General features: G+C 48.7%; 1 protein-coding gene across 10 annotated transcripts in view; it reads left to right on the top strand.

The window, feature by feature from the left end:
- The window catches only part of LOC117639271 (catenin delta-2), a 45,515-nt gene extending 25,710 nt beyond the window's left edge, over window positions 1-19,805 (top strand). For 5 of the 10 annotated variants that reach the window (XM_034374777.1, XM_034374776.1, XM_034374781.1 and 2 more), the window contains 17 exons: window positions 2,228-2,363; window positions 2,907-3,221; window positions 8,949-9,074; window positions 9,180-9,236; window positions 10,202-10,411; window positions 11,097-11,316; window positions 11,404-11,557; window positions 11,647-11,786; window positions 11,863-12,101; window positions 12,452-12,469; window positions 13,126-13,283; window positions 13,374-13,626; window positions 13,703-13,841; window positions 13,935-14,112; window positions 14,198-14,395; window positions 14,501-14,587; window positions 16,654-19,805. In XM_034374777.1, coding sequence (XP_034230668.1) covers window positions 2,228-2,363; window positions 2,907-3,221; window positions 8,949-9,074; window positions 9,180-9,236; window positions 10,202-10,411; window positions 11,097-11,316; window positions 11,404-11,557; window positions 11,647-11,786; window positions 11,863-12,101; window positions 12,452-12,469; window positions 13,126-13,283; window positions 13,374-13,626; window positions 13,703-13,841; window positions 13,935-14,112; window positions 14,198-14,395; window positions 14,501-14,587; window positions 16,654-16,836 — 2,811 coding nt within the window. In that variant the 3' untranslated portion in view covers window positions 16,837-19,805. Of the gene's footprint in view, window positions 1-2,227; window positions 2,364-2,906; window positions 3,222-8,948; window positions 9,075-9,179; window positions 9,237-10,201; window positions 10,412-11,096; window positions 11,317-11,403; window positions 11,558-11,646; window positions 11,787-11,862; window positions 12,102-12,451; window positions 12,470-13,125; window positions 13,284-13,373; window positions 13,627-13,702; window positions 13,842-13,934; window positions 14,113-14,197; window positions 14,396-14,500; window positions 14,588-15,691; window positions 15,739-16,653 lie in introns of all 10 variants that reach the window. The other 5 variants (XM_034374778.1, XM_034374779.1, XM_034374773.1 and 2 more) reach the window with 5 other exon arrangements.
- Window positions 19,806-20,725: the final 920 nt, after the last annotated feature.

Raw genomic sequence — 20,725 nt, 5'->3', positions numbered from 1 at the left:
GCTGCACACCGTCGACTGCACTGCACAGGTCGCAGACTGATTCCGTGAATCGTTCCGTCGCGCAGTCTCTCTCGCACCTGTGCGAGACGCCCCACGAGTGCGAGAGAGGCAGAGCGACGAGAACGACTCTCGGAATCAGTCTGCCGGGTCGCGTCGCTGCGCTGAGCCGCCGCCTGTGCTCTGCCTGCGCTTGACTCGCGGCGCCGCGCTGACGCGTGACTGTGACCCCGCGCCGTGCCGCGCCGTCGTGCCAATGAAATGTCACGTGTCAGACGGCGGGGCACGTACGGCCAACGCAATCAACAACAAGAACGTCAACAACAACGACAATCTGCGCCTCGTGGACCGCGCCGTGATGGACCTCGGTGTGTGGATAAGTGTGTGTGTGTTCGCTGGAGAAATGACGAGCAATCGGACGCTCCAGTGGGGGGTCTTGACCGTCTCGAGGGGCCGGGACCTCTTGGGTCCCCTAGGCCGTGCATGACGCCGTCTGGTGGCGCCTCCACGTGCAGACGTGCCGGGCCCGCTCGGCGATTTTGCGTCTCATTTCGCGGTCCTTGGAGAGAGTGTCCTGCTCCGACACGTGCTGCCGAATGTCTGAATGTCTGCCCGAGGCCGTCGTGCTGGTGGTCGAACCTTGATCATCATGGTGATGGTCATCGTCATGACGGTCGACATAGCGGATCATCATGGCGGTCGGCATGGTGGTCGACATGGTGATCGACATGGTGGTCGACATGGTGGTCGAATGGTGGTCGACATGGTGGTCGACATGGTGGTCGACATGGTGGTCGACATGGTGGCCGACATGGTGGCCGACATGGTGGCCGACATGGTGGTCGACATGGTGGTCGACATGGTGGTCGACATGGTGGTCGACATGGTGGTCGACATGGTGGTCGACATGGTGGTCGACATGGTGGTCGACATGGTGGTCGACATGGTGGTCGACATGGTGGTCGACATGGTGGTCGACATGGTGATCGACATGGTGATCGTCGTGCTGGCGATGGACGTTGTGGTGGTGGTCATGGTGACGGCGGGTCGGCTTCGCGGGCTTGGCGGGCTTGGCTGGCCGGCCGCCACGAAATGGCTCTAGATAGGATCGCCGCGGGCACGCGTGCCGGACCGGGCGGACTGCCGGCCGGGCGCCACCGCCGCCGCTCGGACTGGACTTACCAGGGCGGTAATGGTACTTTGGCCAAGTTGAATTGGCGCGGTGCCGCGCGGTGCCGCTGGCCGGGCTTCGTTTAGCCGCGATTTACAGTGCCGTGTCACGGAGTCCGACGGAGTCACGGCCGCGTGCCTCGCGCTTTGTTTTGCGTGCAGCGGTGTGGCAGCCTCGCTGACGGCGTCGTCATCGCCTGTGTGCGAGACAGAGACAGACTGCTGGCGCGAAGGCGCCCGGCCCGTGTGTCAGACAGAGACAGACTGTGCCGCCACAAAGGCGGGCCCGGCCCCAGGTATCGCCCGAGTACCCCTCGTTCATCAGTGCCTCTTTCTATCTTTTTCCGCTGTCTGTTTTTTCTTCTCTCTCTCTCTCTCTCTCTCTCTCTCTCTCTCTCTCTCTCTCTCTCTCTCTCTCTGTTTTTCATCTCCTTTTGCACGCCATTACCGCGGCGGTGGCCGCGACCCACCGGGCTCACCGGGCCCACCCCCTCGGTGCTCGTCGTGCTCCTTGTCGAGGGCACTGGCTGCCAAATTGCGACCGCCACCCCCACCCCCTCTCTCTCCCCTTATGAAGCCCATCCCTCTTCATTGCCGGCAAGGCCGATCCCCGGGAAGGAGAAGGAAAAGGGGAGGGAGGCGTCTTGGTGGTGGAAATCTCCATCGAGTCACCCACCAGCCTGGGCCGAGTACCCGGGCGGGGCACAGTGGCCCAGAAGACCGGCAGGGCGGCCAAAATTCTAGACGCGTTTTGAGCCCCAGAGTCGCCAAACAGGACTCGAACCGAGCGTGTGACCCCACCAATGGATTCCTCGTTCGGAGAGCAATCCATCGGTGGGGTCACACGCTCGGTTCGAGTCCCATTTAGTGGCTCTGGAGCTCAAAACGCTTCTAGACTTTTAGCCGCCTTCACCGGTGTTCTGGCCCACTGTGCGGGGTGCACCATGGTCAGCTTGTCGCCCTCCCACTATCGTGTTTAATTCATTGTTTTCATTTCCACCGCTTTCTAGTTTTGGTCTATGTGAGTGTCGCTGACGACGTGCCTCTTATTGTGCTGCAGGTGACGACGGTGACCAAGGTGGTGCGCGAGGTCCACGCCGTGGGCCCTGACGGCCAGCCCGTGGACTATGTGCCCATGCCGGCCGGCTACGCCTATCACATGGCAGGGCAGGAGCCCTATCCCCCCGGCGACGCGGGTACGTCTCTAGGCCATTCACCGACTCAATGAAGTGCTGTTTTTGCGAGGATACGAAAATACTTGTCGCCGGAGTTAATTATAAACGAGGATGAAAAGTACACACTGGGCTGTATTCGCTTGCCTCCTAGTGGCCCAGTGGCCAGTGGCGTCTCTGCAGTGTAGGGGCCGGACGCGTGCCGCAGCGGAGAGCACGGGGGGAAAAGTTGCTGGTTCAAACACTGGCCCGCCTAACTTTTCCGTCCTGTTTGTGTGTTGTGCGCGGCCGGCTCTGCGGCTGGGGTAGTTTAGCTTCACGTAGGCACTCGCCGTTGACTCTCTCTTATGTTTATACTCCTGGATCAGTTTTTTTTATCTTGTTGTTGTTTTTACTTAAACTTAAACTTGTTTTCATTTAATTTAATTTCCATTTTGTTTTCATGTTTTGACTCGCCAAACTACTGACCCGCGCGCGGCCCCTCCTCGACGCGGAGTGGTGGTGTGGCCACTTTTCTTTTTCGCCCCCTGCATAATTTCTTTTTTCTTTTTTTTTTCTTCTTCTTAGCGCGGCACTATGCCGGCGACCCGTACCGCCCTTCGTACGCGGCCTATGAGCATTACCCTGCGTACGGCAGCACCCAGTACGGCCAGGGCAGCCAGCTGGGCAGCCAGGGCAGCCAGGGCGGGCCCGGGTCGGGCACCGGGTCCTACCCGTCGTACCCGCCCACGGCCTATAGCGACGCGGGCAACTACGCGGAGCAGCCGCCCTACGGCGAGCCGCCCTACGGGGAACCCCCCTACGGGGACCGCCTCGGCGACCGGCCCCCCACTCCGCCCTCGCCGTCCGACCGCAGCGAGTCGCCCCCGCCCCAGCAGCACGGTGAGCACCCCAGTCCCCCTTGGTCCCCCGCACAGTGGGCCACAAGACCGGTGGAGGCGGCCAATACTCTAGACGCGTTTCGAGCTCCAGAGTCGCTAAATGAGACTCGAATCGAACGTGTGACCCCACCAATGGATTGCTCTCCGAACGAGCAATCCATTGGTGGGGTCACACGCTCGGCTCGAGACCCATTTAGCGACTCTGGAGGTCAAAACGTGTCCAGAGTCTTGGCTGCCTGCCGATCTTCTGGCCCACTGTGCCCCGCCCCCCGGTAAGGTCATATGGAAGATAGGTCTGCGCAACCGAGATGCATGCTGGACCGGGCAAGCCGGCAGGCAGGCTGGCAGGCAGGTAGGCGGTCCTCCGCTGCGGCCGGCGACGGATTCGGGAGGGATCAGCTGCCCGGTCTCCCAGCATGCATCTCGGTTGCGCAGACCTATCTTCCATATGACCTTACCCCCCGGGGGCTTGGTGTTGGTTGGCTTTCCACCCCAGGCCTGTGCGATTCGTCCATTCATCGACCGTAATGGTCGATTATTAAGAATTTAATTTTCAATTAATTTCGATAAGACTCGATTTGACTGTTGTGAATCGAGACGGGTTCACTTAATCGATTATCAATTTAATTTGACAATGAATTTCAAAGACCCGATTCGATGGTTCTCAATCGAGACGGGTGCAATCAATTAACAATCAATTTTTCTTAAATTTTTCCTTTATTTTCGCAAGGGAACAAACTAATAAATCGACTGACACCAATTCATTCGTGGACATTTGGATTATATCGATTCTTAAACATCGAAATGGTCAAAGTTTCGATTGGTGGTACTATCATTTTCACTGATCGCACAGGCCTCTTCTACCCCTGGACCTGTGAACGAACCCGGTTTGGTGCAAGCTTGTGCAACGCCCCGCAAAGCGACCCGGTTTGGCGTCCGCTTTGTTCACCCTGTCCCGGCTTTGAACCGTCTCGAACCTTGAGACCTTGAACCCCGGTTTGGTGTTGGCTTCCTAACCCTTTGAACCTCCTGGACCCGCGGTTTCGTGTTTGCCCCGCACGTTTCCCTCACGACCCGTGACACGGTTTTGACCCGGCTCCTGTGTTCCAGCATCTCACACGTGTCTCACGGCTCACGAAAAATGCCGAGTTCGGTTTGTTGTTTTTGTTTGGTTCGTTTTAGTTTTTATTTGTTTGGTAGCGCGAGGTGAGTCAGTGCAACGCGGTGAGTAGACTTGACTTGGGCGCACGTAGTAGCACTATAGTTTTAGGTCGTTTTAGGTACGTAGATAGATAGACGACTTTAGCATATCTTCGTGATTTCACTCTGACTCGCGCACTTTTCGTTCCACAGTGTAGCGCGCGCGTTTTCTGCAGTGTTCCGCAGCCGTCTGTGACTTTATTTCCTCCCAGACGAGTCTCCGGTTTGCGGATGTGCCTTCGAGCCTTTGGCATGTCATGATGGTTATTATCCGCAGTAGTTGTGTGCTACTACTGTGTGATCAGTTTTTTTTTTCTTTCTCTCTCTTTCCTTTCCATTGTTACTGCCGAGCCGGTCGTCGTCGTCAGACAGTCGTCAGCGTGACCCGCAGAGGAAGCTCAAATTATTGTTGTCGCTGCCGCCGCTTCCGGCTGGCCCAGTTGTGTCGTCTGCTCCGTCTGGAGTGTCCTCACTCGGCGGTACCGCGGGCCGGGCGGACAGACAGACAGACAGACAGACAGGCGGACCGTGCCGGCGACATGCCCGGCAGCATGAGCTCAGACGGGCTGTCGCCGAGGCCTTGTACAGTGGGCCAGAAGACCGGTGGAGGCGGCCAAAACTCTAGACGCGTTTTGAACTCCAGAGTCGCTAAATGGGTCTCGAACCGAACGTGTGACCCCACCAATGGATTGCCCTCCGAACGAGGAATCCATTGGTGGGGTCACACGTTCGGTTCGAGTCCTATTTAGCGACTCTGGAGCTCAAAACTCGACCGCCTGCGCCGATCTTCTGGCCTACTGTGCCTTGCAGCCTCATCCCGAACAGTGCTTTCGTTGCGCCGTCTCTCTCGCACTCGCGGGGCGTCCCGCGCGGGTGCGAGAGAGACAGAGCGACGCGGCTCTGTTCGGGATGAGGGCTGTCGCGGGGCATGCCTTAGGCCCCTCGAGCCGCGAGGGAAGTGCCGCCGTGCTGCTGCCGGCCGGATGTGTAAGAGAGAGAGAGAGAGAGAGAGAGAGAGAGAGAGAGAGAGAGAGAGAGAGACAAAAGCAGCACTCGATGGCCATTTGCATATGCAAGGAGGGGCAGGGCGCGGGCGGGCTGCTCCTCTCCCCCGGTCCCGTCATCCCGTCCCGATCCTCCACAGCAGGCTCCGCCTCTCTCGCACTCATGGGGCGTCCCGCACGGGTGCGAGGGAGACAGGGCGACGAAGACGACTCTCGGCATCAGTCGACAGCCGCGCGCACCTCGATCTCTAAAGCACCTTCTGTATACAGATCACCTCGGGATCCCCCCCTCCCTCCCTCCACGGCTCGCCACGCGCGCGCCCCGCTGCTGCCAACCTCACGGCGACAAATTATGCAATGAGGAAGTGCTTAGTTGATGCCGTGATTGAGCCCCCTTTGCTTCCCTCCCCCCCTTTCCCCCGCCACGCCCCGCTGGAGCAGCAACCTCACCGGAGTCGCCGAGCGGAAAGGAGAGGAGCGACCGTTTTCCGGTCGACTGGCTGCGTCCCGCGCCTCCGTCAAGTGTGTGTGTGTGTGTGTGTGCGTGTGTGTGTGTGCGTGCGTGTTTGTATGGGTAAGTGTGCGGAAAAAAGGAAGGGGTGTGTTTTCATTTGTCCGCTTTGAACGGAGTTCGACTATTAGATCGGAAGCGCTTCGGGTCGTTCTGTGGTTTCTCGTTGGGTGGCTTTGCCCCTGGCTTTGCTTGTTTGGGTCGGTTTGGAGGGTGAGCGGGCTGTGAGCGGGCGCGCGGTCCGGGGTGGAATCCCCTAAAAAAAACAATTAATATTTCACCGGGGAACGTCTCACCGCGTCGTGTGGGGGCTCTTAGGCCCAGGTGCAGGCCGGGGTTGGCGAACCCCGCGGGCCCCGCGCCCCGAGAGGGGAGACGGGGAGACGCTCTTAGTCCTGATACGACGCTCGTGCCGCCGCCTCGCTTCGAGTCTTCTCGGAGGAGAAGAGAAGAATTCCCGGGCGAACGAGTGTGGGCGCGAAGCGGCCGGGGGAAGGGGAGTGGAGGGTGTTTTAGGCGGGAATTTCGGGACGAGGGGAGCGCCTTGCCGTGCCTGCCGCCCTCTGCGCCGCGCCGAGTTGCTTGAATCGGGCGAATTCGTCCAATTTAGCGGCCCTCCAGAGGGAGGGGCTCGGAGAGAGAGAGAGAGAGACCGAGAGGGGGGGGGGTTGTAGTATGATGTTCGCGCTTCTTTGGCTCGCCTCTCCGCTTGCGCGCTGATTGGCGCCTCGCCCCTCTTCAGGGCGGTCTTGTAGCCAATCGTGCGTCGCGCGTTTTGGCGCCGCGGAGCCGCCAAAGGCGGTCGCCGTCGTCATCGTCGCCGGAAGACCGATGGCGGCGTTTGCAATCCCGGACGCGTTTTGAGCTCCAGAGTCGCTAAATGGGACTCGAACCGAACGTGTGACCCCACCAATGGATTGCTCTCGGAACGAGGAGTCCATAGGTGGGGTCACACGTTCGGTTTGAGGCCTGTTTAGCGACTCCGGAGCTCAAAACGCGTCTAGATTTTTGGCCGCTTCCGCCGGTCTTCTGGCCCACTGTACGCCGTCGTGGTGCTGTGGTAAAAGTGGAAGAACGTCGGCGCGCGAAAAATGTGAGTGTGTTTGCCGTCGCCGTGCGTCTAGGCCGGAAGGAAAAGGGGGGGGGGGCGGCTTGGGAAAGAGGAAGCCATGCGCTGTGGCACCGCACTGCAAGCACTGCTGCCGCGGCTTTACCCTTTGGGCCTTTCGAGTGTGGTGCAGCGAGTGCGGTCCGGCACACCCAGCGCTCTGTCTCTCTCGCACCGCTGCGGACCGCGCCGTGAGTGCGAGAGAGACAGAGCGACCGCTCGGCCCGTGGGACAGTCTGGGCCGCTGGGTTGGGCCACCGTCCCGGCCCCCTCGACCGGAACGGGCCGGGCGAGTGCATGCTATGCTGCGGCGGTGCGGCGGTGCCCGCCTTGCCTGCGGCGGCCGCGCTGCGGGCTGCGGGTTCGATTCCCACCGCAAGTGGGAATGAAGTGATTTTTTCCCCGTTCTCTTCCTGCGAACAACGGTCTCGGGCAGTCGGCTGCGGCGCGGCGGCCCTCACGGCACGGTAGGCAACCCGCCGGCCGCCGCTGCGGCGCCATGCGCGTGGCTGGGCCGTTGCCTACGTCGCAGGCGCTCCGAGCTAATTGGTCTTTTCCCCCGTTTCTTTGCCTCCATTTCCTTCTTTTCGTCTCTTCCTACCACAGCGCGTCCTTCTGACTGTTGCGTACTGTGCCGCGCCGCCCCGCCGTCGTGACGTCTAGTACTGTATTTTTAGCGCGCGCGCGTGGACCACGGGGGCACGGCCCGGCACGGCCGCTGTGCGGTTTGGGGCCGCGGGGCCGTGCCGTGCCGGCGTGCCGCAGTCGTCAGGCGTCGCGCCGCGGGCCGTCGCGTGCTCGGCCTGCCCTCCGCCGCCGTCGCCGCCGTCGTCCTGGTGGGCGTCTTCCCGGTGGCCGTCGCGGTGCTTGTGTCGGGGCGGTGATGTCGTCGGAGCCGGCCCTGCTGGACCCTGGATAGGACCTGGCCCTCGACCTGGCCGTCGTGCCCTCTCCCTCCCCTGCCATGCCCACGTCCAGCGTGTACATCCGCCTCAGCAACGGTGCGTGCTCGGGGAGCGTCAAGCCTGTACAGTGCGGCAGAAGACCGGTGACAGTGGTCAAAATCCTGAACGCGTTTTGAGCTCCAGAGTCGCCAAATGAGACTGGAACCGACCGTGACCCCCACCAATGGATTCCTCGTTCGGAGAACAGTCCATTGGTGGGGTCACACGTTCGGTTCGTGTCCCCAGTTAGCGACTCTGGAGCTCAAAACGTGTCGAGAGTTTTGGCCGCCACCGCTGGTCTTCTGGCGCACCGTGCCCTGGACGCCGTGAATGGCACAGCCGCCGGACCCAGCCAGGTCGCCGTCGTCGGCGTGCTTCCGGCGCGCATTGTCGGCGTCGCGGTGCGGCTCCCGGTGCTGGCGGTGCTGTCGGTGCTGGCGGCCTGCAAGTGGTTGAGGAGGACGCGCGCGCCGCTGCCGGTGGCGTAATGTGAAGGGCCGGATGGGGGGCCGGGGGCGGCGGGGGCGGCACAAAGCGCGGCCTTGTGTACGCTGTGCCGCGGCCATGGCGCGGCATTGCGGGGCCCGGGCCGTCTTTAGCTCCGACATGCATGGCCCGCGGCCCTCAGCGCCCTGAGCCTGAGGCGCCTGAGGCGGTGCCGTGGCGGTGCCGCTGGTGGACGGGGACAGATTAAGCCTGGGGTGCTGTTGCTGTTCCCGCGGCAGCGCCCTACACCCCCCCCCCCCCTCCCCCTCGGCCCTCTGGGCCCCCGGGGCGTGCAGGTCTGCTTTGCTTCGCGTTTCCCACCTGGTCGCCGTCCGTCTGGCCGGCCGGCCCGGGCTGTGGAACACTGGGTTGAGGTTGCCTTGCATTTGAGTGTGCTGGTGGTTTGATTTCTCCAGTGTGTGCTTCGAGTCCAAAAAGACCTGGGCTTGATGAGAGGGCTCTCCGCCTGTTGCAGACTATCTTCGGAAAGGCGCGCCGTTCCCCCAGTCCGGCTATGACGAGCTGGACACCACCCTGCTGCAGCCCCGGCAGGACCACTACCGGATCACGCCGTCGCCTGGCGCCGCCGGGGACCGCTACGGTCAGTCGCCAAGAATACACGGCTAAATTTTTCAATCAACACTAGCAGTTTTAATTTAAAGCCTTAGAATTTCTTTTGAAACCTAATTGTGGCATTTCTGTGCAGATCCAATGACCAACCCGTGGATTGACGACTCGGGAGAACCCTCCCAAATGCCGCACGGTCAGTATTCTCTCCAAACTGTGTGTTGTTTTGAGTCCGCTTTATGTATTTGTCTGTGTTGTGGATATCTGCAATGTGCATTGTCCGCTCGTCCGCTCTGCAAACTGAAGTGTGTACATAGTACACTCTTATTAGAGCATCGTTACCGCCCATTTTTCCTAACCCATTGTTCCTACGCTAAAATAGAGTTTACATAGCATGTACACGCTAAATAAGTGTGTGCCTTCCAAGTACACTTAAACTAGCCCATGCTTTTAGATAGGACTAATTTAGTGTATTTTAGCGTGTACTTGGAAGGTACACACTTATTTATCGTGTACTTGCCAGGCACACTCTAGTTTAGCGTGTACCTAGGAAGTATGCTGTAAATAAGAGTGTACTTGGAAGCATGCTCTTATAAGAGTGTACTATGTACACACTTCAGTTTGCAGAGCGTTCGTGTCGGTGCTGTCACGTGGACGTCGCTTAATTTGTGTTTTGAGTCGTGCTGATTATGCACCAAAGCAACTGCAAAGCTTGTTTTGTATTTGGTTGAACTGTTTTTGTCAATTGGAGCAGTGATTTGGAATGTTAAAATGGACTTCCAACATTTTAAGTAAAGGGTAATTCAAAATATTTTGTTTATCTTCTTCAAGCAGATTTTTTTTTTTCATTTCTTTCTACACTGGGTATTTTTAGTTGCTACATTGCGAAATTGTTGGATGCTACGCAATGCACTGCTAAAGCTTGAAGTTGAAACAGTAACTTGGAATGTTGGAATGAACTTCCAACATTATAAGTAACGAGTAATTCAAAATATCTTCTTTGTCTTCTTAAGGCAGATTTTTTTTTTTTTTCATTTCCTTCAACACTGAGTATTTTTAGTTTCTACATGGTATAATTGTCGGATGCTGTGCAATGCACTGCGGAAGCTTGATGTTTGTTTTTTTGCACTATATGTTTGACTTTATGCTTGGCGACCGCAGGAGAGGACCCCAAGTCCCTGTATGGCTATGCCCCGTCTCCCTACGGCTCGTCCTCCACCAACACCCACGCCGGCGCCCTCATGGCTTTGTACGGCTCGAATGGCCAGGATAGGTTTGAAGACGCCCCCGGGGAGGAGGAGTTGAGGCGACGGTTGTCCCTGCACAACACTCCTGCCCCAGACACTCCCTCCATCGATGATGACTCAAGGGGTTTGTGTTTCAGCCTGTTAGCTTGCCTTGGTGGTGGACCCCTCTGTTCCTGAATGCCTTTTGCACGTCTCACTTTCTACGCATCCAGTTCAACATTCCTCTATAAATTTTTTTTTCCATCCTTCCCCTTTTCCCTTTTTTCTCTCTTGTATTTTCAAGTGATACCATGTTTGTTGCAGCCCAATTAAGCTAGTTGCGTGGCTTTTTAACCTAATAAAATTAGCAATTTTCACCCCACCCACATCCCCCAAAACTAAAAAATTATATTTAAAAAGAAAAGGAAAAAAGACTGGTGAAAGCATGATCGAGGTGGGTGACAGTGTAGGCAGACATCGGTCCCCGTCCACGTCCGTTTGTGGCTGATTAGCACCTTGAGCACCCATGAGGCATTCCTCCCAGTCAGGCTTAGGCTTATTCAGTCCAATGGACTGAGTCCATCACTGTGGCTGCAGGGCTGTCTAAATTTGCGTTTGGTGTTGCCTGGATTTTCTGGGTCTGGTTTTATTGTATGACGTCCAAAAGATCTAAAAGGGTCAGCTTTGACCCAAACTTGAGTATGTTGCTTTGTCTTGCACGTTGTTTCTGACCTGTGTTGTTTGTTCTGCATACTTTCATGGTGCTAAATGGATGTTAAGATTTTAATTGTTTTATAGTTGTCTAACTGATTTTTTTAAACTTTCATCAGGTATGAGATGGCGAGACCCAAACCTGACTGAAGTCATTGGCTTCTTATCAAACCCCAACAATGTTATCAAGGCCAATGCAGCTGCTTACCTACAGCACTTGTGCTATATGGATGATCCAAACAAGCAAAAGACTCGAGCTCTAGGGGGCATCCCACCCCTCGTTAAGCTTTTAAGTAACGAAAGCCCAGATGTATATCGAAACGCTTGTGGTGCACTAAGGTAAGTTAATTGAAGAATAGAACTTGTGTTGACTGTGTGTATCCATTAGAAATGATCTTCTTTACTGACTCTGTTTTGATTTTCTAGAAACCTTTCATATGGCCGCCAAAATGATGAAAACAAGCGGGCCATTAAAGCAGCGGGTGGCATACCTGCTTTAATGGGTTTGTTGCGTAAATCACCTGATGCTGATGTCAAAGAGCTAGTTACGGGTGTTTTGTGGAACCTTTCATCTTGTGAGGTAAGTCCACCTCTCCAAGAGGTCTTTCATATTGGGCATTTATTCCAGTTCTGGAAACTAATTCTGCCGTCTCATCTTCCACTTGTCAGGACCTCAAGAGAGCAATTATCGATGATGGTCTGGCCATGGTGGTGACGCATATAATCATTCCACATTCCGGATGGGACCCCAATGCTCCTGGTGACACATGTTGGTCAACTGTATTCCGCAATGCGTCTGGTGTTTTAAGGTTTGCATTTTGTTTATTCAAGTTGTTTTCAGTACGTCCCTTCAAAATTCAAACGTTGTTTATTCATCTTTGCCAGGAATGTGAGCTCTGCTGGAGAGTATGCCAGGCGAAAGCTGCGGGAATGTGATAATTTGGTAGATGCACTCATATATGTTGTACGGACTTCTATTGATAAAGCTAACATGGGCAACAAGAGTGTTGAAAATTGTGTGTGCATACTTCGTAATTTATCATACCGGTGTCAAGAAGTTGAGGATCCCCAGTATGATAAACATCCACTCCCACAGCAGAGTCGCCTAGGAGCCCAACCAAAAGGTAAATATGTTTTAAATGTTACTTGCTAAATTTGAAAAAATGTGTCACCTCTACTGGCACCATTTTTGCCAAAGAAAAATTATAGATTAATTTAATGGTAATGACAAACTCAACAGTATAGGTACTTTGATCACAATGAAACACTCAGACTACATCACTTCACAAACCCTGGTTTTCGTTTTCTTTTCTTTTTTTTTTTTCTTCTTTCTGATGAGAAAATGCCAGTATCCTGTACAGTTGCTAGAATATCATATAATATTATTAAACTATAGGTGATCTTTTAGTTACTTTGTTGATACTGATTACTTATTACTTTTAATCTTCTTTTCATTTTTAAATCTGTGTTGTAGCTTACTCTCTATGCCAAGGTGAGATGCCTTCTCTTAAGTTCTGCTTGCCTTTATCTTTTTTGCCATACTTTCAGTTTTTTAGTTCAGCCTCTACATTGGCATCTTACTTTGCATAGGTTCATATCACTCATTTGCATCATTTCTGCCTGTGACACATCACATGACATGGTGGTACCCCACCAACAATATGTTCTTTGTCCCTTAGACTTTTAGCAGCAAGTTTTGAAAATGACATTTTTGCATAGTTTAGTGCTGGCTTCCCTGTCTGATAGTAGATGCAATGGATTCATGTATCATACAAACAATATCTTGTGGAAGAGAACACTTCTTTTATGAATTATCTCTGAAGTTACACTCACATAAGTTGCATTTAATATATTTGCTCCTCACTCTGGAGAACCCAAAGCAAAATATTTGCTAGATGTATCTAGATATATAATAGCTTTCAATTTCACTGTGCTGTTTTCAGGCATGCAATCTTAAACATAGGTAAAACTGTAATTCCAAGAAATATTTTTCAAAGTCTGTTTATTTAGAATGCATGCCATGTTCATTGACTGCAAGTGGCAAATGTTTCCAAGAATTATGGGCATCTTGACTGTACTGAACGCTAATTATTTCATATATATTTTATCTCACCTTACAAACCATTAACGTTTATTCCTTTTTATCAGGTGAAAATTTAGGTTGCTTTGGAGCCAGTAAGAAGAAAAAGGATGGTACAGGTGGATCAGGGGGACTTGCTGGAAATCAATCGGAATCTGCACACAGCAGTCGAAGTGCCTCCAGAAGTGCAGTTATCAGGGGGACAGAACTCCTCTGGCATCCAGAGGTAAGCAGGCTCTGTATTTCTTTTTATTATTTAGTATTTTTTTCTTTTTTTTTTACATTGAGACAATTATTTAAATGTCTGCTGTTGCAGGTTATTCAACATTACTTAGCCCTACTTCAGAGCTGCTCAAATCCTGAAACTCTAGAGGCAGCTGCAGGTGCTATCCAAAACTTAGCTGCTTGCTATTGGCAACCTAGTATTGAAATTCGGGCAGCTGTACGGAAAGAGAAAGGATTGCCTATTTTAGTGGAGCTTCTAAGAATGGAAGTTGACAGGGTTGTGTGTGCTGTTGCTACTGCCCTCCGAAACTTGGCCATTGACCAACGCAACAAAGAATTAATTGGTGGGTAAAATGTGCATGATCTGAATAACTGAGCTGCTTCAATTGAGCTTACACTCAATTTTCTTTGTTACTTCAGGCAAATATGCAATGAGAGACCTTGTTCAAAAGTTACCCTCGGGTAATCCTCAGCATGACCAAGGAACATCAGATGATACAATAGCAGCTGTTCTAGCCACATTAAATGAAGTTATCAAGAAAAATGCTGAATTCTCTAGGTAAGTTTCACTTTAGAAAATTAGTGAGTGATAATAAGTGCATTGCTATTGCTAACTTTTTTTTTTTTTTTTTAAATTTTGGTTACAATTTAGGTCATTGTTGGAAGCTGGTGGTGTTGAGAGGCTCATGAATATAACCCGTCAACGTCAAAAATATACTGCACGCGTACTTAAGTTTGCTGGGCAGGTCTTATTCACCATGTGGCAACACCAAGAACTTCGGGAAGTGTACAAGAAACATGGATGGAAAGAACAAGATTTTGTTACAAAAGTGAGATTTTGTTGCACTATTTATTCACTGCAAAATCTACTTTGATTATTATTGAACAAGAGCTTATTTGTCATTCTTGTTACAGACGGTGGCAGCTAGGAACGCAGCTGGTCCCAACTCGCCCAACAATGCAAATAGCACATTGAACCGACCAATGGCAAGTCAAGGTGGTACTCGATACGAAGATCGAACAATCCAACGTGGCAGTGGGCAGAACAATGCTGCTGGTGCTGCAGGTGGTGCTGCGGGTGCCGGCATGCGTGGAGCGGGCGCATATTCAAGGGTATGCATACTTGAGGTCTTCTAATGCATTTTCAACCATCAATTTTATTCTTGTATGGTGTTTGTTATTGAATTCTGTTACATTGAATGTGTTTCTTCTGTCCAGGAGGATATTCCAATGTCCGACATGGCTTATCCTGATGGAACTCATGCACCTCCTGTTGGCGGTGTTCGCATCTACCCACCTGCACCGGTATGTATTTTAGAATGTAGCTAGTTTTACTTGTGGGCTGATGTGTTTGACATTGTGGAACCAGCTAGAAAAAAAAAGAGATTCATTCACTTCTCTGTGCCAATCCTGTCATTAGTTGCAGAATGTCTTGGTAATACAAATTGTGTCAATTTGTAATTTTTTGTTCAGCTTGTTTCCATTTTCTTTTTTTTTTTTTTTTTTTTTTGCTCCCCTTGAGCTCGTAATGAAACTTAAAACATCCATTTATAATTTCTATTTCAAAGATTCTATGAACCATGGTTGGATGTGGATGTTTTGAGCACACCTTGCCTCCTTGTTTTGGAACGCTTGCTTGAAGATTGGCTTTAGAAGCAGTCTATTCAGTGTCAAAGCTACAGTAATTGCAGGGGCCTACTTGTGTTTAAAATAAACCAGCTTCCTTCAAAATCATCTCATTCATCTTGCTTTGGAATTCAGGATAATTTCTCTTATTCTGGTTGTCGTGTTGGAAGAAATTTCAAAATCATATCCCACCATTCATTCTTCATTCTTCTGTGCTAACAAATGCCTTAGGAAACTGTATCTTCTTCCCAGGTGGTTTATTTTTGGTGTATGTGCTCTCAACAATTATTCAGGGTTTCAGCATGTTTGGTCACAGTAATTGGTCTAAGGTGCGCTCAAAAAGATTTGGTCTAAATGATAAGAATAAAATTACAGGAAATCTAAGTTTCATAGCTCTGCTACAAGTGCATTTTGTGGCAACTTGACTTTTGAAATTAGTACCAGATGGCATCATTCTTAGTCAGAGTTGATAATATCTCATACCGTATTTAATTTATATCTCCTCTTTTTTTTGTAGTGGAATGTTATCCCGTAGTTAATCTTTGTTTCTCTTTATTATTTCTGTGTTTTGGAAAAATGACATCCAACAACACATGGATGCTCTTAAAAGTTTATGCAGACTTTGATACTACTGTTTCTGAGAGACTCTCGAACACTCATCCTTAGTACAGTATTAGGTTGTCATGTTGTCGTTTGTCTACTGGAAGGGAGCAGTAACAAGTGACTGGGGTGAGGCGTGCAAGGCAAAATACTTTATTGAGTTTGTTTCTCTTGTTTCGCCAGCCAGTGCAGCACAGCTAAAGGCTAACCTGTCCATGCTTGTATCTTCGGTGGGTGTAATGGACCTTTTCTACATTTGCATGTAGTGCTGCATGATGGAATTGCCTGGTGCTTTGCTGAGGTGCATGATGGATTAATGGGATGGGCCTTTTTCCATTGTGGTTTGTTGAACTAAATCTTTGTATGATACTGTTCCAGGTGTAGCATGGATGGATCAGAAATAGTTAGGTTTTCAATAACCAACTTAAAATGCCTTCTTTTATAAAATGCTAACTCCTAAACATATGACTTTTTTTCACTAGTGCGAGAAATTTGGAATGGATTCTAGAGCGGTTTAGGTTTACTCTTAGGGTGTAGCCTACTATAAAGAAAAATAGAAATGGGACCACTTAGGAAATTTTCGTATCTCATTTGTGTAGCTTTGGAAATTTAATGAAAATTGGGGTATACTAGTCTCTGCTGGAAACAATAGATGACACTTAAAGCGATAGATTTTATTGTTTCCTGCATTGGTTTCTTGTCTTAGTGACTAGTCTAACCATACATTGTTTTTAGCCTCATAGTTTTGCTGTTCCTTACTTAAAAGGTATTATTTGGATCATGAAAGTGCATGCCTTTTGAATTGGGACATTTGCCCATTAAGTTAGATACAATAATTGTGAAGTTCAAATCTGTTGAGGAGTACATTGTTCATTTAATGTTGATGGACTACCATCTATGTTCCATTCCTGTTTCCCCCTACTCCGTTTGGTCAAGGGCAAATTACTACTATTGGTTATCTACTGGTTATCTATTGGTGTGTGAGCTTCTTCTATTAACCCAAAGATTTTAATTATTAACTCCACTTACTCTCTTTCTCCACATTTTTCTTCTAGTCAATTCCTGTTTTACATCAAGAAAAAAATTGTACTAAATCTTGGCTTTCTTGTCAGACACCTAATTTTTTGTCGCATTCTACTTTTCAGGGTGCCAAACCAGGGGAACCTCTCTATGCTCAGGTCAATAGAGAAAAGAAAAAAAATCGCCAATATGAAGGAGGAGCAGCCCCTGGCCCTGGGGATGTGTGGGGATATGAGGACCAACCTAAAGGTGCAGCGCCCTCGCTGGATGGGTCAGGAGCACCCCCAGGAGGCGACTCATGGGTATGAGTCTCGCCAAAGTAATCAAAGGAGAAACGAACACTGCCCCATCCCTGTGTGATCATGGAACATGAACTTCGCCACATGATGGATGGATGTTTTCCTAATCAACTGACATTCCCCCAGTTCTTGTGTACTGTTCAAGAAGAAGCTGAAGAATCGAAGCTCAAAATTTGACTGACTTCCTTTGTCAGTACGCAACACTTTGTAAGTTATTACTGTCTAGGAAATGCTGTACATGTGATGATGTGCAAGTTGTAGTCAATTTATATTTCATGCGAATTTTTTTAACATGAATGCTGTTTACATTTATAATGTTTTATTTGTGTCAGCAAGGAAACAGTTGAGAGCTATTGCCCTGATTTGATCTATTTTAAATCTTTGTCTAAGTATCAATTGTAAATCTTGTTACTATTTTGATTGTATTGAAGTTATTGCGACTCAGTTGTTGTTGTCATCCCCTCGCCCCCCAATACAATTTTAGTGAGCTGTATGATCTCATGCACACATCTAAGTCTCACATTATAGTAGCTGAAAGTGAAGTTTGAAAGGAAGAGAGTATCTGTGATCACATTTTAAATGCCCTTTTTGTTTTCCTCATTGCAAATATATTAAATGACTGGGTTGAGCTGTTATTGGAGCTCATTATTTCAGGTTGTCCTTTTCCCCCCCTTTTTTTGCATTGGTGTATTCCTTGAATCTAAGGCCCTAATAACCTGAAGTCATATCTATTTATGCATGTAAAAATGATAACTCCGCTCAACCCTTTAACATTCAAATGTCATATTGCAGACATCTCAAACACTTCATCTTAATTTTATGATATGGTTTACTTTTTTTTTCTCTTGAAGACAGACGGAAACTTTCAAGGCTTTGTACCATCAAATTGTTGTATTATGCTGGCTCTTTATTGATCTGCTTTGGGCTGTGGTCAGGCAGGTGTAGCCAAGTTATGTGTTGAATCTTTAGATGGTTAATTATTATATTCACTTATTGGATACTGGCAAATACGAAGCTAACATTTGTATATAGGAACATCAAAACTATGTGCCAGCACTTTTCACACTACTGTAGGTAGAGCCTTTGTGTGCCATGTGTGTGTGTGCATGTGTATGTGTAAAGTGTATGTATGTGGTGATAAAGTGTCAGTGGTGTATATGTAGCATATGGTTGTGAGTGTGTGAGTGCGAATATTGCCTGCAGTGAGTAGAAAAATTTTATAAGCCACAGGCACTTAGCAGAAATTTCACTGTTTGACTTAATAGATGGTCTGGTATGTCAGTATCTCATTGTTTTGACAGCAATTCATTTATTTGTTACTTTTGTACAGGACTGAATGATTTTATGATGGTGTATGTGGTCTGTTTTGGTGCCCACTGGTTTGTTTAATTTCTGCTTATTTTATGAGCACACCTTGCATATTTTATGTTTTGTTGTTTTTTAAAACATTTATTTAATAATTTTATCAACTGTTTATTTATGAGTCTATGTGCAGCACTATTTTGAAGATTAATTTTTTCATACTCATTTAGATGTGTCACTGTTAGCATTAACTTTTTAAATGTTGAAACAATTTGGGCTAGTTACTATACTCACATGACAGTTATACCTGGACTGTCAGTTAGTCCTGTTAATTCTTGGCAACATTCCAAACCTTTAATACATATTTCTAAACACATGTTTTTGAAACTCTGTTTGCATTGTGTCCCCTTACTTCCAAAAGCATATTTTATACATATACATGCCTCTTTGGTTTCAAGACCCTAAATTTTGATTGAAACTTTTGAAGGACTTCGTGTCTTTTTCACATCCTGGTTGTAAATTCATAATTTTGAGTGATGATAGCTTACAGGGTACTTTTCATCTGTAAGTGCAACTGCTCAAATGTAGTCAAATTTTTGCGTGAGCTAGCTATTCAGAAAGAAATAAAAATAATTCATATCTATAGGGAGCTCAGGAACAAATCTTTTCGTTATTTCTAATTTGGCTCATCTGTAGAATTGTGCTGAGTTCCTTCATGATTCTTTTGCTCATTTTGTTAATATTGAAGGACGAAATCAATTGTGTGTTCTTCAGAGTTTGAAAATTGCCGTAAAAAGCTGGACAAATATGTATTGTAGTCATTCCTGTTGATCTTACAGAACTGTTAACTGTCATGGTGTTTAGCTCTATTCATGTTTATTTTCATTCCAATTTTATTGTGCTTCCCTCCCTTTTCACTTGTGTAATACATGTAATATTCAACATGTATGTGTATACTTGAATTTTCTGTACATAACTTAAACATACATTGTATGTGTTGATGTTTGTGTTCATTCAACTACAAGTTCATTACAAGATCAGCTTAAGCATAACTTTGAATGCCTCTCTTCATTCTTAAGGCTTGTTCATTTTTATTGAGAGAAATTAATGGACAACCGGTTAGTTGATCAAAATCACTGCATTGCTTCTATGCCTGCCTTCAGAATGGTTTAAAACAGTTTTCAAATCAATATGAAATGAGAAATTGCCCTATCTATCGTGGTAGTGCTCAGTTCTGGATTTTGAATACAACTGACTAGTATAAGCCATTAACTTGTTCTACTTAACATATGTTTAACTTTCTTGTGATTTCTTTTTTAAATGTTATAAGTCTCTTTAAACCATATAATGCGTGCCACATAATGTCCTGAGAGAGACTGCTGCAAACCATTGGGCGCCTGAACATGCTGTGAAATTCGATATGTTAAAATCAAAGGGCATTTATTTTTAATGTGAAGTTTATTTGCTTTGATCATCTCACATATATACTTAAAAGTTGTACGAAATGAAAGAACTTTTTGTTTTATATTGTAATAAAATGTGTATGAACGTTTATTTCTCTCCTACTTTTTCTACAATATCAGAATGCATCAACTTGAACTCAATGTTATCATTTATATTTTAATTATTGTATGTACTGACATTATTTGTAAAAATAAACCCTCAACTTGATTTTATGCAGCAAATCTTTTTTTACATTTTTATGCTTCCTTCTAAAGCGTGCTTGCCAAAGCATGGTACACACCAAACCTGTCTAACTAGTACACACTTACAAACGCCTATGCTTAGTATGGAGTTGTACGGCGCCAAGCATGCGTTTGTAAGTGCGTTGGCAGGCTGGCCCCGCTAGGCCGAGGCTAGCCGAGGCTAGCCGAGGCCAGGCCGACCGCATCGCGCCCCTGAGTTAGGGACGGCGATTTCGATTAATCGCAGGTGCGATGCGATTTTTTCAAAAATCGCGGTGCGATTTCGGTTTTTGAACCTCGCGATTAATCGCAAAATAGCAAAAATCGCTAAATGCAAAAATCGCACCGTGCATGGATTTCGCGACCACTGCACCGAAGAGGCTGGCGCGTGTTGTCGGTGCCACTAGCCTGCCATTTGACCACTCAGGAATTTGTTTGGCACTTTTTAAAGAAGATTTTGTGCCATAATGGGTAGTATATAAGTATTGTTGCGTTGTTTGCGATTTTGCGATTCTGCGATGGTGTTGCGATTCTTGCGATTTTGCGATTAATCGCATGAACTCGCGATATTGAGAAATCGCAATCGCGATACAAATGTTGGAAATCGCCCGTCCCTACCCTGAGTCACTCCCTTAGAGGCCTACCCCAACCGCCCCAACCCACCTCAGCGCGTCAAATGGGTGGCCTACCTTGGGTGCGCGCCTCTATGTATGTGTAAGAGCTAGCTTCCTCTCTGAGATGCAAAAGAGTTCCCGCCGTCGGCTCCCACCCCCCCTACACTCAGAAAAGCTTGCAAAGAAAAGTACTTTGCAGTACAAAGTATTCTCCGGCATTGTATTACGAACTCCCTTGCAAACTTTTTCCTTCGCATTGCAAAGAAATAGTTCGTAAGTTGCGAAGAAAAAAAAGTT

Source organism: Thrips palmi, unplaced genomic scaffold (genome assembly GCF_012932325.1).
Source record: "Thrips palmi isolate BJ-2018 unplaced genomic scaffold, TpBJ-2018v1 HiC_scaffold_11, whole genome shotgun sequence".
Classification (NCBI taxonomy): domain Eukaryota; kingdom Metazoa; phylum Arthropoda; class Insecta; order Thysanoptera; family Thripidae; genus Thrips; species Thrips palmi.
The sequence above is the reverse complement of the archived record's forward strand: the minus strand, read 5'-3'. Positions and strand labels throughout refer to the sequence as shown.